Source organism: Hipposideros armiger, unplaced genomic scaffold (assembly GCF_001890085.2).
Source record: "Hipposideros armiger isolate ML-2016 unplaced genomic scaffold, ASM189008v1 scaffold_342, whole genome shotgun sequence".
Lineage (NCBI taxonomy): Eukaryota > Metazoa > Chordata > Mammalia > Chiroptera > Hipposideridae > Hipposideros > Hipposideros armiger.
In genome coordinates, this window is record NW_017731692.1 from 618,999 (window position 1) to 636,843 (window position 17,845).

Below are 17,845 nucleotides of genomic sequence, written 5' to 3' on the forward strand. Positions count from 1 at the left end.
TCAAACTTGAACTACAAAAGGAAGTGTGGGTTCCACATTCACTGACTGTTGAGACATTTGGCGGGTGTGTCAAGCGACCACAGTGTAGCAAGAGGAAAGGTGACTTAGTAGTATTGTATGTATTACAAGTAGGATAGTGATAAAGTTCAAGTTTTTCTGGGAGAACATGCAAAGGTACCCCTTCAGGGCCCTGCCGAGCCGCGCCTGGTTCTCAGCTCTGTCACCCAGCATAGGAGGGGTGTCTTCCCTTCTCTCCAGGCAAACCCATGGCTTCTCTGCTGAGTGCCTTTTTCCACATGTCCAGATAATCAGCTCCTTACTTGTTAGGCCCTTGCGTCTTCCCCATAGTTCCTTTATCTTACTTTTCTGATTCTTCTGTTTCTCTCATTTTCTTTTCTTTTTTTTTTCTGTTGGTGGTTGTAAGTACTTGGCCATGATTTTGATAAAAGCAATAAACTTTTTTTATCCTCATAAAATTCTTTTGCCTACATCACTGTTTACATATTGGAGCACGGATGATGAAAAATGGATTTTCTAGGCTGTATCAAACCTGAGATTGGTGTGGCTCCTGGCACCAACATCAGGGCCACAGGTAGGAGGTTAAATGGGTGATGACTTCACATTCAGCCTGAAGGAGAATTTTCTACAGAGTGGTCTAAACCAAGCCCAGAGCTTCCACACAAGTCTGAATAGCCATGTTAGGGACACTGCAGAATGGATTCTCACGGGGCTGGTGGCTGAACTTGTATAGACCTCTCAAAGTCTTGCATTTTTCATATGTCTGAGTTGAGCCCCAGTTAAGCTATTTATTATCCATGGAGCTCAAGAAACATATATAGTCTATGCAAGCCTTACTTTTCTCATAAAATTGGGTTGATGTAAAGAATATATGAATAGGTAAGAAAATCTTTAGCACAATGCCTGACTCAGTCATTATTGTCAGGGAGGCGGGCTGTGGAGACAGAGGGGATTTCAATCCTAGCTCTGCTATTTACTAGCTGTGTGCTTAGAGTTACTGAACTCTGTCCTTAGTTTTCTCATTTATAAAATAGTAATAATAGTAGGACCTGTGTCAGAGTTGTTAACAAATAAGATACTGTGCACAATACTAGCATGGTATCTTTCCTCCTGGGTATGTGGTGTGATTGTACTTCCCTGCCCTGTGCTTTGTGCTTCTCGTAAAGTTAGCATGGGGCCAGGACAATAGGCGGAGGAAGTCACAGGGCCTCTTCTGGCGGAAGTCGTTAGGAGCCACTGGACAATGTCCCAGGCTGCCTGCCCCCCACCTTGACCACCGGCAACGTCCCAGATGGCAGAGGCGCCATGACAGCCTGGACCCCTCAGCTGACTTGCCACAGATTTATTAGCCTGGGCAAGAAACAAACCTTTTTTTTTTTTTTTTTTTAAGCCACCGATATGTTGACGTTATTTGTTACCACAGCGAAACCTAGCACATTTCTTATTGGCACACCACGGGAACTGCCTTCACTCTAGACCTGAAAGTGGATTTCAGCTACAATGAAGACGAGCACAGAAGGTCAGCTGTGTTGACTTGGACACCTGGGCCACAGAGACCTGTGACAGCCTCTGGGTACTGAACGTGCAGCTCGCCCGTCTGGAAAGCCGCCCTCCTGTGTGCTGTGCAGTAACCCGTTGCCTGGGAAATGACAGCCAGTGTGAAGGACCTGACCTTTTCCTTATGACCTAGCTCAAGCAGCTTTTCTTTCTTTTTTTTTTTTTAAAGATTTTTATTGGGGAATTGGGGAAGGGGACCAGCCAAGTTGTTGTTCTTCAGTCTTTGTTGTGGAGGGCAACAGTCACCACCTGGCTGCCCATTGGCAGCTCGTGGCCGCTAAGCCCAAGGTGCTGTGTTACAATCTTAGTTGCAGATGGGCGCAGCCACAATCCCATGCGGAAGTCAAACCAACAGCCTTGTTGTTAAGAGTGCAGTCTCTATCCACTGAGCCATCCGGGTGTCAGCTCAGCTCATAGGTGCCAAGTTCAGTCTTAGTTGCGGGTGGGCATAGCCCACCATTGAGCAGGCAGTCTTGTTGTTACACCAGCTGAGCCATCCTGCCACCTGTTGGCAACTCAGCGACAGCTCAGCTCAGGTGCAGCGTCACTGGCCCACATGGGAATCGAACTGGCAGCCCTGTTGCTCAGAGCTCGCTCTCTTAAGCCAACTCTTAACCAACTGAGCCACTCAGCCGGCCCTCAAGCAGCTGTTCTTTAAGCAAAGGTTCATGGTATCCGGCCATGGGACTAAATAGGCGGCTACTCTCCCCTCATTCTGACCTGTCTTCGGCCTCTGCACACCCTGACTACTCAGTGAATCCCCAGAACTTTAGGCGACTCCTGCCTCAGTCCACACCCTCCAGGGGTCCACAGGAGCTCCCCAATCCCCCCTTTGAGCTCTCTTGGGTGGGGGTTTGGGTGGTGTCCTCTGCCTTGCCCTCCTTCCCATTTTGTTCCTTTCCCTCTGGGCTTTAGGGGGTAAATATGAAATGTCCTGGGGGACAGCTCTCTCTGGGAGCCTGCACAGTGGTTTTGAGCTGCACCGGTAATGAGTCGGGCCTGGCATCCCGCTGAGTGAGCTGAGCTCCCTTCCATTGTGCTGGAGGCTTGGATTGTGGCAGAGATGACTCAGTGTCAGCTTCTGACGTCTGTCCAAGGCTTCGGCTCTTCCTTAGCCTTTGTTCCAGAACACTGAAGTGACAATGCAAATGTTTCTGCTGCCCGAAGGAAAACAGTATTAGGCCTGGCTTTTCACTGGGGTGCTGGTGGTCTGCCTTTCATGTAAGGTAATAATAGCCAAATCATTTTGAGAACTGAGAGAGGCTAGCAGTCATTTTTAAAAAACAGCATCTTTTCTGCCAAAACAGTAATTCATGTTCATTATTTTTAAAAATTGGAAAATACAACAGTATAATGTAAAGAATGACTCCTCATAACCCCACAGTACAAAGATAACTATTGTGGACACTTCAGAGCTTGTTTTCCTTTCGGTTTTTACACATAGGTAGGTTTTTAAATGAATTGGAATAATAACAATAGCAAACCTTTATTGAAACCACTCTCTGTTCCAGGAAATCTTTAAGTACTTGGCATGCATTATCTTCCTTATTCCCCACAACGACTCTGGCGAATCATTATCTCCATGTTACAGGAGAGGAAACTGAGGTACAGAGGGGCTAAGTCATTTTTCCAAGGTCACACAGCTCATAAGAGTAGTGCCAGGATGGAAACCAGAGGAGCCTGTCTCCAGAGCCCAGGGCCTTCCCAGGGTCTTAACTAGTCCATGATATGGTGTTTCCCCAAAAATAAGACTTAGCCAGAGAATAAGGTGTAGCATGATTCCTCCAGGATAATGGAGGGTACGCACCACTCACATGAGGGGTTTATGACCTGTTTCAGGGAGAAGGGTGCCTTTTCCACAAACTCCTTCAGCCTAAAATATTCAATATGCCAAGGTGCCATATTTTGGCTCCTAAAATCATGCGAGGGCTTATTTTCTGGCTAGGTCTTGTTTTGGGGGAAACAGGGTACTATTTCACAGTACAGGCACATTTCATGGAACTGGATTACATTTCATGGAATTTTGCAGTGTTAGCTCTGCGTTCTCAGGTTCTCTCTCCTTCGTCCATAGATTAGGAAACCTAAATCCACAGATGGTATTTAGTTTACCTACGAACAGTGTCGCTGGTAAATGTCTGTGCCGTCAGGACACGCTCTCCTGATCCCCACAGGCCACATGCATGCTGACTCGGTCGTGAACCTTTGTCCTTCTCCTGTGTCCCAGCCCTGAAACAGCTGCACTCACTGTACAGTTGACCTCGGTGCCGAGACCAGATTAAAGGGAGGACGGGGAGCTCTCACAGCTTTGTTCCCAGCATGTACTGAGATTTCAGTGTGTGTCCAGGGAGTGTATGAGCACCTAGTGATGATGTGTTAGCTGGCTCGTAATTGCCCTCAGAGCTAGGGCTCTAAACGGCTGAAAGGTGTGGTCCAGCAGAGGTCCAACTTTTCACCTTCATCAAACATTTCCGACAGATTTGCTGACAAGCAGTAAGAGTGATTGATTTGAGCTTTTAATGCTGTAGCTTTCTCCGACCTGGACTTCCGGGACCTGGGCTCTCGAAGACATGCCAACCGTTGTTACCACTCTAAGCGAGCCAGAAATCAGCCAGGCCCGTGCGTAAACCCATTCCTGTGTATGTGAGGCTGGCTGTCGTGGCCCTGCAGCCCAAGAGAATGGGGCCATTGCGTTGGGTGGCCAGCTGCCGTGGGGTTGAGAATTAAAGGAGGAAGAATTGGTGATGACTTAACTGCTGCAGGTGGTAAGGTAAGAGATAAAAACCTCTGTGTTTTCAAATGTGGCGGTGGACTTCTCAATCCGGAATACCAAGCAGTTGTTTGGGTTTTGGGTTTTGTTTTTTTTAATCACTTAATCTGATTTTATGTAAGCTCCCGGAGGGCAAGAGCACGTTCTTACAAATCTCACAAACAATGTGGAGAGAATAAAGATGAGAAGAGCACATGATCTAGCAGTCAAAACTGACGTGTTGTTAGAAGTCAGGTGTGTGGTTACCCCTGGAGGTGGGGGTGATGCAGCTGTGACTGAAGCGAGCACGAGGGGGATTTCTCTTCCGTTTTTTAACTGGGTCCTGGTTACACAATGGGTTCAGTTTGTGAAAATTCATCAGGTTTTATACTTTCTAAATGTGCTCTTTTCTGAGTATAAATTATATTTTAATTAAAGTTTAAAAGTCCTTATTTGTGTTTGTGTATGTTGTTGTACATTGCTACTCAGAATATCTCCACTTAGTTGAATCAGTTTGAAATGATGTAGAATTTATTACCTGGGTATTGGGAAAACATCTCTACCTGGAATTGTCAGCTCTGTGTGGGCAGAACTTCCAAGGTCATTTTTTGATTCTATTAAGATGTATCTTAAACAACTTCAGTGTTTAAGGAGGCAATGGCCCCATTTTCTCAGGGCCACGACAGACAGCCACGTACACACAGGAATGTTTATGCAGGGGCCTGGCTGACTTCTGGCTCACCTAGAGTGGTAACAATGCTTGGCATGTCCTCGAGAGCCCGGGTCCGGGGAGTCCAGGTCAGAAAGCTACAGCAGTCAAAGCTCAAATCAATCACTCTTACTGCTCGTCAGCAAATCTGTCGGAAATGTTTGATGGAGGTGAAAGGTTGGACCTCTGCTGGGCCACACCTTTCAGCCGTGTAGAGCCCTAATCACTGTCACATGCAGGCTGTCCTGAATGATGAAGGATGATGTCATTTTAGTTCAGCAGTCATTTATTGACAGCCTCCTGTGAACAAGGGACAGTGCCAGCACAAGCTTGGTATGGGTATGACACCAGCTCTCCCCTGAAGGAGCCTGCACTTTGGGGTACGCCCATGCATGAGTGAAAAACGAGGAGCAGAGCAGTGCCACTAGAGCACCATGGAGGGTCACAGAAAGGAAGGGAGCTTCCCCCCGGACGAGGCAAACCTTCATGGAAGAAGTGACATTTGAAGTGGATCTCAAAGCTTATGTAGATTGATTAGCAGAGGTGGATGGGTGGCAGGCATTATGGATATTAGACATATGAGGCAATCTATAGAGAACGCACGTACATTCTGGGAATGTTGGGTTGTAAGGCTCATTTAGGATGGCTTGGGTACAAGGTAAGGCTTGAAAGGTAAGGTAGGGCCTTAGCAGTGGCCAGGTTGTACTATTTCACTGAGAGGCGTTAGGGAGCCAAAGAAAGTTGCTAAGAAGTAAAGGAGCATGATTAGATGAGAGCATAATCCTGAAGATGATTATCATATATATACCTTCTTTAGTCCCTACACCCATCCTTCCCTTTGGACCAGGTGAAATCACAATTCCTTTATCCCTTTTTCATATACAGTAAAACCTTGGATTGCGAGTAACTTGGCTTGCAAGTGTTCTGCAAGATGAGCAAACATTTCTAATACATTTTAACATGGTAAACGAGCAGTGTCTTGCAGTACGAATAGTTTGTTTTCGGAACCAATTATGTTCGCAAACCAAGGTATTACTGTATACTGTTTTCTAGTCTTATAGTGATTTGGCATTTATTTCTTTCCAGCCTTTCTTATGTGACGCTCTTCTGCCAGACAAAACAGCCAGTGTCTCTTATTCATGGCAGAATTCTGTGTGAGAAGAGAGGGGCCAAGAAATAATCTTAACAAACTTTTACAAGTTGTGAAGGACGCTTGACCCACTAACCTGAGATAGTGTTCCACTGTCAGTGGGCTCCCATCTCTGGGAAGAAGCACTGGGTAGTACGTTTTATATGGAAGAATTGGAAATGGTCCACATTCAAGTCTGGGTCACTTAGGCAGTATGAGGTCTGTTAAGTTATTACCTTATTAATTTTTTTCTATATCAGCTACTATTCCCTAAAAAAAAGGTAACTTGTGCTGAATATTGTCTCGTCTCCCATATGAATTCTGTTGAGACTCTGTATCAAGTCATTATTCTAATCAAAGGGTTGTTAACTTGACAAATAAGATGCTTCAGTTTAGCTTTTAGGAATCTTGTTTAGAGACTGTATTCAGACTCTACAAAGACCTGTTTTGAATTCTCAGGGGACACTAGTAGTAGAGTGTCCTGATTGGAAAGAGGACCTGAGTTAGTGTGATTTGAGTCAAATCCTGACTCCTTTCAGTCTCAGTTTCTACTTGCTATATGGATTTAACACATTCTTTTTCTGGTGTGGTAATGCAAGGTCAAACAAGACAGACCCATGAACATCCACGGTGCCTGGCACCCAGGCTGCACTTGCTGTCCCTTTTAGAGCACAAATTGATGCCAATGTGACTCTTCACCCCTCTCCCCCGTCAAGATGCTCAATGATACTTTGCAACTCTTTTCCCCAGGTGGCCCTTGTGAGAAAGCTATTTCACATGGTCTTACTATTATTACTGTTTGTTTTTTTAATCACTTTGGTTGTGGTTTGCGGTTGTTTCCACATCTAAATACCATTGTGTTACTCAATTATTAAAATCAATCTTGTACCATATTATTCCATCACATCTGTTTAATAATTTCATTAAGAAAATCATTTCCTATGTTGATGAATGTACCTGCTGGAACTTTCTCCCTTTTCTTTTTTTTTTCATTCTCCTTCTGTTAAATGATTGGAGTTCTGAATTGGATGCATCTCCCACAACGGTGCAGTTCACTGTGAGTGGGGCCTGGCAGGCATCCCAGTTACCTGGGCACTTTGGGAAACCAGGACTGACTGGTAACCTCATTCTATTATGTGTTTCTACAATGGCAACCAACAGTTACCATCTAATCGGGCAGAAAATTGGATACCCTGGGAGACCTGAATCTCAGAGTTAGTGTACATGGATGCACAAAAGACTTGACTGTCCAGTATTCAACTTAAGGGGATAGTAGGGAGTTGCGGTTTTTTTTTTTTAATCTAGGACTTAAAGCATGTCTGCTGTGTGTACACAGATGCTATCATTGGCAACTGTCTCCTTGACATCAAATCTTAAAGTGCCTGCTGTCCTCTGTCTCTTTCAGGTAGAACGTCATGACATGACTACCCTAAGCTTGCCCCTAAACATACGCCGAGGTGGGTCAGACACCAACCTCAACTTCGACGTACCAGATGGCATCCTGGACTTCCACAAGGTCAAACTCAGTGCGGACAGCCTGAAACAAAAAATTCTAAAGGTAACAGAGCAGATAAAAATCGAGCAAACCTCCCGCGATGGGAATGTTGCAGAATATCTGAAACTTGTCAACAGTGCAGACAAGCAGCAGGCTGGCCGTATCAAACAGGTCTTTGAGAAGAAGAATCAGAAATCTGCTCACTCCATTGCCCAGCTGCAGAAGAAGTTAGAGCAGTATCACCGAAAGCTCAGGGAGATCGAGCAGAACGGAGCCTCGAGAAGCTCCAAGGACATTTCTAAGGACATCCCACACTCTCTGAAAGATGCCCACGCCAAGTCTCGAACTGCTCCCCACAACATGGAGAGCAGTAGATCGGGCATGCCAGGGGTCTCCCTCACTCCACCTGTGTTTGTCTTCAATAAGTCCAGAGAGTTTGCCAACTTGATCCGGAATAAGTTTGGCAGCGCAGACAACATCGCTCACTTAAAAAATTCCTTAGAGGAGTTTAGGCCCGAGGCGAGTGCCAGGGTCTACGGGGGCAGCGCGACCATTGTGAACAAATCCAAGTACGGCAGCGACGATGAGTGTTCGAGTGGCACGTCAGGCTCTGCCGACAGTAATGGAAACCAGTCCTTCGGGGCCGGGGGACCTGGCACGCTGGACAGCCAGGGGAAGCTCACCATGATCCTGGAAGAGCTCCGCGAGATCAAGGGTACCCAGACACAGCTGGCTGAGGACATCGAGGCTCTGAAGGTGCAGTTTAAGAGAGAATACGGCTTTATTTCTCAAACCCTGCAAGAGGAGAGATACAGGTATTTCAGAACCTTCTCTTAAAATTATTTCAGAAGCATGAGCTACTCCCTGCAGAGAACTTGAATGTAATATGCTGATGGTTGTGTTTTTCATAAAGAGGAATATGGGTCAGAAGGCATTTAGGATGCAATACTTCTTCCCATACTTCATAATTCTAATTTTTATAATTTGAGACTTATAGCTTGACAGAGGAGAGAAAGATGTTATATGTGTGGCTCTGGTAAAGTATCACTCTATCTTCTGTGACTCATGTGCATATTAAGCTCCTGATGCAGGGGCTTGCCTTGGAAGGTTTCAGTAACTAGTTCATAGATCTGTATTTGATTTTCCTCCATAATAGCCATCAAGTGACAAACTAATTCATTGTCCAGCAAGGCAGATTTTATTTGGTACATCAGTCTTCAAGTCTTTCTATAGCGTATTTTTTTTTTATGTACTGTATTTTGCTCATTAAACTTTTCACCCTAAATGAAGAGTATTCAAAAGAAGTTTTAAGACTAAAGTATAAATTCAAACTTGTGGATTATATTAGCTAATTTTAAAGTCAGGTTTTTTGTAGGCTGACGTTTATGTAATTGCAGCTTACTAATAAAAAGTGTATGTGCCCAGATATGAGCGGATTTCCCACCATTTTCCCAATGAAAATATACTCCAAAGGTATTGTCAAAATGAATATGCTACTTATAACAATGTGGATAAAAAAGTAAATACCTGTCATATATTGTACGGTTTAAATTTTAAATGTAGCTTTCATGTTGCTTTATATCTGATACATGGTTTTGCATATGTATTCTTTAGGAATGTGGCTTTTTTCTGCTCATATGAAACATTTTTTTTAACTTTCTGTATACATCTGTGACTGTGGTTTGTTTGTCACTCAAGAACTATTTTCAAGTCGCAACTTCGGCTGGAATCCAGCCAAACAGTTTGGGAAACGGTACTCTGTGGATCCAAATTTTACCCTAACTCACAAATATCTGTTTACTTAAATTTAGGAAAGTTTTTGTTCTCATTTATCATATAGTTCCATATTCGTGATCTCCTTAGCCATTGACTGTATTGCTTACTTTAAGAGATCTTCAAAGGCTTGTTTATAACACCAACATTGGGTACCTATGAAATTGTACCTATTGTCACTGCAGTCAGCCAAGGCACTGGTCTGACATGGGTGGAAAAGCCAGGTTTGCTTTGCACGAAACCTCAGCGGTGAAGACAGAGTCAGGACTGCAGAGACCGGTTTTTCTCTGGAGCTGGAATTCAGTAGTACTCAGAAGTGTGTCCCCTACAGCTAGACTTTTCTTTTGGAAACACAGTATGCCAGGAGATAAAAACAAGCCAAGGGGCACTGGCGGCAGTGAGCTATAAAGGACATCATTCTAGAATGTGCTGGGGAACACCTTTGAAATGTCATGCTCAGCATCGGCTCCTCTCGTTACAAAGGTATGAGCGACTAGAAGACCAGCTCCATGACCTGACAGACCTGCACCAGCATGAGACGTCCAACCTGAAGCAGGAGCTGGCCAGCATCGAGGAGAAGGTGGCCTACCAGGCCTGCGAGCGCTCGCGGGACATCCAGGTGCCTGTCCTCTCCTCATTAGATACTCACACGGGCTCTTCCCAGTCTTTAATGCATTTAGCAAACTAAGTGCATTACTCCTAAGCCCTGAAGACTTTCTGGCCATGGAGCCAACGTTTCCTGTCTACCTTGTTAAACCCCATTAGCTCATGTTACGGTCATTACTGAGTGCAGAGTTTACTTCCTGCCTAAATTAGTTAACAAGTATTTATTATCTACCCCCAAGCTCATCACCTATACCCTACTCTCCCCACCACAGCCAAAATTTTTAAAAATTCTTAAATGTTAAGACGCCCCTGCCTTTATAATTGGAAGTTTATACCTTTTGACCACCTTCACCCATTTTGCCCACACCCCGTACCTCTGGGAGCCACCAGTCTGTTCCCTGTTTCTGTGAGTTCAGTTTGTTTAGATTCCACGTATAAGTGAGATCACACAATATTTGTTGTTCTCTCTCTGACTTATTTCACCGAACAAAATGCCCTTAAGGTCCATCATGTTGCAAATGACATGAGAAGGAAGGATTTCTTTCTTTCTCGTGGCTGCATAGTATTCAATTGTGGATATATACCGCATTTTCCTTATTTCTTCATTCTTCAGTAGACACTTAGGTTGTTTCCATGTCTTGGCTGTCGGAAATAGTGCTGCAGTGAGCATGGGGGTGCAGCTGTCTCTTCTAGACACTGATTTCATTTTTGGGGGGTATATCCCTAGAAGTGGGATTGCTAAATCATAAGGTAGTTCTGTTTTTAATTTTTGAGAAAGCGCCATATTGTTTTTCCATAGTGGCTGCACCAATTTACATTTCCACTGATTTTACATTTTACATTTCCTTTTAAAAAAAAAACCCAAAAATGTGTGCCCTTTAAAGAACGCTCAGCTTCACTTTTACAAATTCTTTGTAGCCAGCGATTATTCTCTCCAGCCCCACTTCATAGGAAGGACTCTGAAACAGAGAGAGAGATTTCTCCCACAGCGTGTGAGCCGGAGTCTCAGCTGCTTGTGTTTCGTTTCACTCTGGTCAAGGGCTGAGCCTGTGCTAACCCCAGCTGTGAACTCGGGCAATTCTGGGAGCCAAAACATCAGACAGAGCTGGTAGTCAGTGCTTGTCTTCAGAGGACACTTGAGGATGCAGATCTGCCCCGGCTCTGGGTTAGGAGACAGCTTCACCACTGGCTGGCTTAAAAAATTTGAATCCATTTAAATGTTAAGTGTTGCCAGGTGAACTACGCAGTCAGCTTTATTAGATCATTTTGTTTTAGAACATATCTGGGATGCCACTGGATTATGTCTAAATACGTGGTTTTCTTATTTAGGGCATAGTTTGGGTTAATGTTGTTCTTCCTTTTTTAAAGAAATACATTTGAGGGATGAACGGGTAAGATAAAAAGAGGGACTTCCTATAGGGAGCCTAAAAATTCAGAAGAGTACATGTCACTATTTTTTGGTTTCATCTCTAGTTCAGAAGTGCAGAGAGGACATCTGTGTGAGTGACTGGAGGGTCTTTCTTGTTACGACAATTAGAATCCTGGCTGTACTGCTTAACTGTGTGACCCTGGACAAGTCAGCTCTCTGTGCTTCAGTTTCCTCATCTATAAAATGGAAATATTAGTGAACTCCACCTCCAACAGTTGTTGAGAGGATTAAATGGGATAATAATGTAAAGTACTTAAACCTTTGCCTGATACATAATAAGCAGTCAAAAAATAAATGCTGGCCATTTTTTTATTATATTGGTTTGTAGCCTTATTTCTCAGGGCTTTTAGCAATAGGGCCTGCTTAACTTTATCCTTATTTCTTGTTTCTTTGTTCTCATAGGCAATATTATACAAGGGGATGGACTAGTGTAGATGAGGGTGGCTATTCCTATGGGGATTCAGGGCTTGTTGTTTTAAGCAAACGAGTTTGGGGTTTTTTTTAAACCCTGAATTCCCAATTAAAAGAATTTAAAGATAGCCTGTCCTCTGTCTTTATCCCCAGTAAGTTAAGGAAGTACTAAGAACCCAAGGAAGTACTAAAGATTGTGGGGCTGAAGTATCACCTGGTGGCTGCTGTGACTTAAATGCCTTCCAATCCATTGCATAACCTTCTTGGATTTTTCTTTTGGTAAAAGAAATTTGACAGCATTTCTAAGGAAGATCTAGGGTCAGTTTATTTATGCAGTAAAACCTTGGATTGCGAGTAACATGGTTTGTGAGATAAGCAAACATTTCTAATACATTTTAACATGGTAAATGAGCGATGTCTTGCAATACGAGTAGTTTGTTTCTAGAACAAATTATGCTTGCAAACCAAGGTATTACTGTATATGTAATTCATCTACCCAAACAAAGATTAGTGAATTTGCCTAAAATGTTGATCTTTTGTCTTGTTCTATCACCTCCAGGCCATGTCAAAAATGAAGGAAATCTTGGGCCCAAGTGTTTGAAAAGAATGAATGATTTTGGGGGCACTTGCCTGTCATTGTAGAAAGCCAGCACTTTTATTATAGAATGTGAAGACATGAAGAAGCTTTGCCTTTTTTTTGGTACCCTGTATAATGAACATTACTATAGTAACAGCGAGCCCTGTTCTTCATCCCATAGAGTATTTTCAGCAGAAGAAAAGCAAATCACATTGGAGCCATTTAAAACCTGAAAAGATGACTTTTTTTTTTTTTTTAGCTGAGCCATCCTGTCACCTGTTGGCAGCTCAGCTCAGGCCGGGACTCGAACTGCTGTTGCCCACAGCTTGCACCCTTGAGCGAGCTCTTAATCAACTGAGCCACTCGGCGACCCCAGGATGACTGTATTTTAATTGAGCAAACACATACTGGTGAATGAGTTAGACAATGAGCTAGTGAACTAAAGGGGGCTCATTGTATTGCCTCTTCTTAGGTCCTTTTCTTCCAATAATCGAAAGGTTTGTCTCTCTCGGGCCTCACACCCCAGAACCCTGTCTCATGAGTATTCAGCCTATATGTAGCACCTGCTGCAGGCCTGGCACTGGCTCTGTGCTGAGGATGGCAGCAAAATGGGCCCCATCTTCACCTTCATGCGGCTGTGTTCTCTTGATTGGGAAAGAGGGCTAGAGGGAGACTTGGTGTAGTCTGAAGGGTCCAGGAAGGCTTCCCTCAGAATGTGACAATCCACGAGACCTGAAGGATGGATGGGAGATTGCAGGTGAAGAGGGGAGGTAGTGGGGAGGCCAACATTTTAGACGCAGTGCCCTTCACGTGCAAAGGCCCCCAACATGCTCCTTTCCAGAACCTTAGAAAGCCAGTACGGCCAGAACGCAGTGAGGTGGGCAGGGGTTGGCATTAGGTGACGCAGCACAGAGTGGCTGGGCCGGAGCCACATTAAAGATTTAAAAGGTTTTACAAAGAGGAGTGACATCAGATATGCATCTTTCAAAGATCACTTGGGCTGCTGTGTGGAAAGTGGAATCATGGGGTTGAAGATCAAGAGGGTGTGTGAAGAAATCAGTGTAAAGTTACTGTGAGCAAGAGATCCGGGACTTAGATTGGGGTGGAGACGGAGGGGAGATAACGGACCGACAGAGAGATACTGGACGTTGCATCGTTGGGGCTGGGTGATGGCGTTGACGAGAGGCATGGCAAGGAATGCCTCCCAGGCTTTTCGTGTGAGGAACTAGGGGGATCCGCTGCTGTTTTCTGAGAAAAGGAACACGGGAAGGGGAAAGGGGTTCATGGCAGGTGCGGGAGAAGATGCAGTACCTGAGGCCACATGTGGACATGTTGCCTTTGAGGTGCTTTTAAGAAGCTAAAATGGAGGCATGTAGATACTGAGTCAATCTCAGAAGACACAGCTGGGCTAGAGATACACTTGGGAGTCATCTGTGTCTTAATCATTGAAGCCTTGGAAAGAACCAGTTCTGGGAGATGACGTAGCCTCGGATCGCGTCCTGAGTGACACGGCATTCAAAGCGCAGGTGGAAGCAGTTGTCCCACAGTCAGTCCTGTACCCACCCTGTCCCTCCATGCTCCACCACTCTATAAATGGATGCACACAGACTCTGAACAGTGAAATAAGGACTAGCGATTGGAGATGTCCCTTACTCCATGGCTGGAGGAGACCACTGTCCCAAAATGGAGCCCCACCCCTCCTGGTTTGTCCCTCATGGTACCAATAGATGCCAATAATTTTTGCACTTTATTTCTTATGTAGGTGGAGTCAGCACACTTAAGCATAATTCCCCCATTTATTGCATTTTATGGTTGTGCACACACATGTTCTGAATCACAGGATAAAATGAGCCTTGGGATTCTCGCTTAACTTCTTTGTCCCTCATTGTCGTCATTATCATGGTCAGAAGGGCTGTGAAGCCATGTCGGCATCAGGCGTGCTCGATGGGGGTTGCCATGCGCAGGCCGGCAGGCGCTCGCATGTTGTCCTTGGCCTCACAGCGTTTGACCCTCACTCTCCCTTTTTCCCACAGGAAGCCCTGGAATCCTGTCAGACGCGCATTGTGAAGCTGGAGCTCCACCAGCAAGAGCAGCAAGCCCTGCAGACGGACACAGTGAATGCAAAGGTCCTCCTGGGCAAGTGCATCAACGTGGTCCTGGCCTTCATGACGGTCATCTTGGTGTGCGTGTCCACCATCGCCAAGTTCATCTCGCCCATGATGAAGAGCCGCTTCCACATCCTTGGCACCTTCTGTGCTGTGACTCTCTTTGCCATATTTTGTAAAAACTGGGACCATATTCTGTGTGCCATAGAAAAAATAATAATACCCAGATGAAGCCACTGGTCCCTGTCTTCAGGTTCTTTCAAGTTTTTATTTTTTTTAAAAACTGTGCATACTACCAAATTTGAAAATGAACAGCTGTGCCAGCTGAAGATGGCACGAAGGACTGGGACTGTGTGTTGTAAATAACTACACTTCTCTTAACTCGGTAGCAGATGCCAGCCCAGTCCTTGGACCTGGTTAACGTGAATCTGTCTCTAAGCTCCCCCCATGTTGCTCACTGCCTTAATCGGACCAGATTTCCTGCCCACCTGACTCGGTAGACCTCTGGTTATTGAGCCTTTGGCGTACTTAATTAGTGACCAAGAAGAAAAGGGGATTTAAACCTCTTTCTCAAGTTATCAAAATGAAGCTCACATTGTTAGTAGTCGCGTTTTCCCCGAGGCCTGTAAGCACCAAGGACGTGGCTCGAGTCAGGGAGGGGATGGAGCCCGGGCGTGGGCCGTGCTGAGCACGCGTGGCTGTGGAAGCAGTAAATCCCGTGTAATCCAGCCTGCTGCTCCACCAGGGACCTAGGTCCCTATGTGCCCGGCGTCCACAGTGGTCAGTTGTGTGTGACTCCGTCACATGAAAATCTTATTACACACCTGTTTTTCCACCCAAAGTCTAACTTAGTTGTTCTGTTGCACTTTAAACGGTGAGACACGAGGATGTGTGAAGGTCTTATGCCTTCTATTACCTTGGAGCCGGATACCTGATTTCATCTTACCTGGTGATTGGAGGCACAGCCTTCGAAGCACGTAGAAATGCTTCCGAATCCCTCATCAGACTGTGGCTTTCACATTAATTTGGGGTCCTGTAAGCACGACACCAGACAGAGGTTTGTGTTTCAGCACACCTTAATTGTGATTCACTTTATCCCCAGGTCTGTGAGGGATTGCGAAGCTTCCTCAGTAAATGAAAACACATGATGCTCATGATGCAGGGTTGTTTTTTTTCTTTTTTTCTTTAAGAAAGACAACAGAATCATAATTTATAAAGCTAAAGCACACTAAGGTAGGAACACTGGACGCAGGAGGAAACTATGACGTGTGATTTAATCGGATGGCTGCTGGGTCAGTGGGAGCAGTACACCGGGATGAAGACTGCGAGGACCCTCTTAGGACCCTGAAAGACCAGCCAGAGTAAAATAAATTCAAAAGTTAACATCTTTGGCCTATTTGGGGGATGCCATTCACTGTCTTCAGCCCAGATGACACTTTCCTTTAAATCTGTTCCTCTGTGTACATAAAAGGAAGACACAGAAGAATTTAATTGGAACTGCTGTCCAGCCCCTCCACCCACCACCCACTCCATTATCTGAAGGCAAAAATATGCATGTTAGTGTATATTTTCTTCCAAAAAACATCATATCAGGATATAAATTAAGTGCAATATTTTGCAAACAGCTGCTCTTCAGGAAGTCCCCTGAAACAATGTGATGGTGTGACATGGTTTGCAGGATTGGAGTTGTCCAGCTTCTGGTACAAGTGCAGTGCGTGTGTGAGACTCATGCAACTCAAGCTTTGTTAAAGTTTATAATTCAGTGATTTTAATCAATTCACAAACTTGTATAACTATCACCATTATCTAATTCCAGACTCGAGCTTTTTAAAATAATAAACATGATTTCATGAAATCATTGGCTATAAAGTGTTTTGGGTTCAGAGGAGAGGGAGTTACTCGTCCCACCCACATTTCATGGCTGTGTCCCTTTTCCCTGTCAAGACTCTCCCTTGGTCTCCCAGGTTGGATGTAACGTCACTGTGGTCCCATCAAATCCAGGGGACAAAAGCAGGTTCCAGATCCAGGGAAGGGAGGGAGGAAGAAGGGTGTGCTTCCTTTGCGTTTGCGTTTTAATGGCCAGCATTCCTGTATCTGTGGGCATCAGTCTCCAGTGGGCTGACAGCTGGGTGTAACTTACACCCTTGCATCAAGCTGGGTCCTGGGTGGGCTCCTTTTGATTTCTGTGAATCTTTCTGAGGCACTTTGGACATGCCAGGGTTTGGGGTGGGTATAGATACTGCTGTTAGTTTAAAGAGAATGGGTGAGCTCTCCAGCCCTTGAGGAAAGGGCCCTGGGCAGATCTCAGAAGACGTGGGCCTCCTCCTCCATCTGTGGGTCAGCCTAGCACCTCGGCTTTGACGCTTCCCAGACCTGCAGTCAGTGGTCTCCTCTCCAGTTCGAGAAGTGAAGGCAGCGTGCTCAGGAGCGGTTAACAGAAGCTGCTGAAAACTGGCTGTGTCCTGAAATACTGTCGGGTCTACATCATCACACCTGATCATGAATTATTTTTACAGAATTCATACTTTCAGTGATTCTCATTAGACATCAGATAACCTTGCTTTCACTTGGATATGCTCAACCTACACAGCATATTAGAGTCTTGTTGAAACTTGACAAAGATTTTTAATATGATGGTATGCTCCAAGGAGACTTTTACTCTCAGTAGTTTATTATTTACTCTTCTGCTTGTTTTTTGCACTGCATAAGGTGATTAAATAAAATTTTATAAATATACAACTAAAAAGAGTGATCTAGCTATGACATATCCTGGAACTGGATATTTAATTAAGTCAACGAACCCCTTTCCCCCACCTAGCATTGGTAGTAACCATCTTGTGCATACATCCTAAAGATGAAAAACAGCTGCTCATTCGGTGAACCTAGTGATTGTAGATGCCAGGCATTGCATCCTGGCACTGGAGTTTTTGGTGACATGTTATTTTCATGATCACCAGGATGATAGTTTGCTGAGGACAAAAGAAAAACCAAAAAATACTCCCTTGTGGGTTTTGAATTGGTTATTTGCAGCTTATATTTTTGAGTATGATTACGCCAAAACAAAACACCCTTCTCTCCCCCTACAAAAATAAATTCAAACCCGCAATGAAGCAGTAAATAAAAGTGCCCTCTTGCTGATTTTGAGCAATGAAAGTAGGGTTAATCCAAAGTTTCTAGCATGTACCATTACTGGTTTTACTTATATGATCGCTATGATCTCTTGAACCCTGAAACCCCTCCTTTTTGCATTTCAGCCCATGTTGCTATTATCCCTCTCAATTAAATTTGAT

General features: G+C 44.6%; 1 protein-coding gene across 6 annotated transcripts in view; it reads left to right on the plus strand.

Annotated features, from left to right (window-relative positions):
* Nucleotides 1–16,410, plus strand: part of TMCC3 (transmembrane and coiled-coil domain family 3) — a 264,083-nt gene extending 247,673 nt beyond the window's left edge. For 5 of the 6 annotated variants that reach the window (XM_019661273.1, XM_019661272.1, XM_019661275.1 and 2 more), the window contains 3 exons: nucleotides 7,565–8,469; nucleotides 9,911–10,046; nucleotides 14,484–16,410. In XM_019661273.1, the coding sequence (XP_019516818.1) occupies nucleotides 7,580–8,469; nucleotides 9,911–10,046; nucleotides 14,484–14,786 (1,329 nt within the window). In that variant the 5' untranslated portion in view covers nucleotides 7,565–7,579 and the 3' untranslated portion in view covers nucleotides 14,787–16,410. Of the gene's footprint in view, nucleotides 1–4,320; nucleotides 4,343–7,564; nucleotides 8,470–9,910; nucleotides 10,047–14,483 lie in introns of those variants that run through there. The other variant, XM_019661277.1, reaches the window with a different exon arrangement.
* The last annotated feature ends 1,435 nt before the right edge of the window (nucleotides 16,411–17,845 follow it).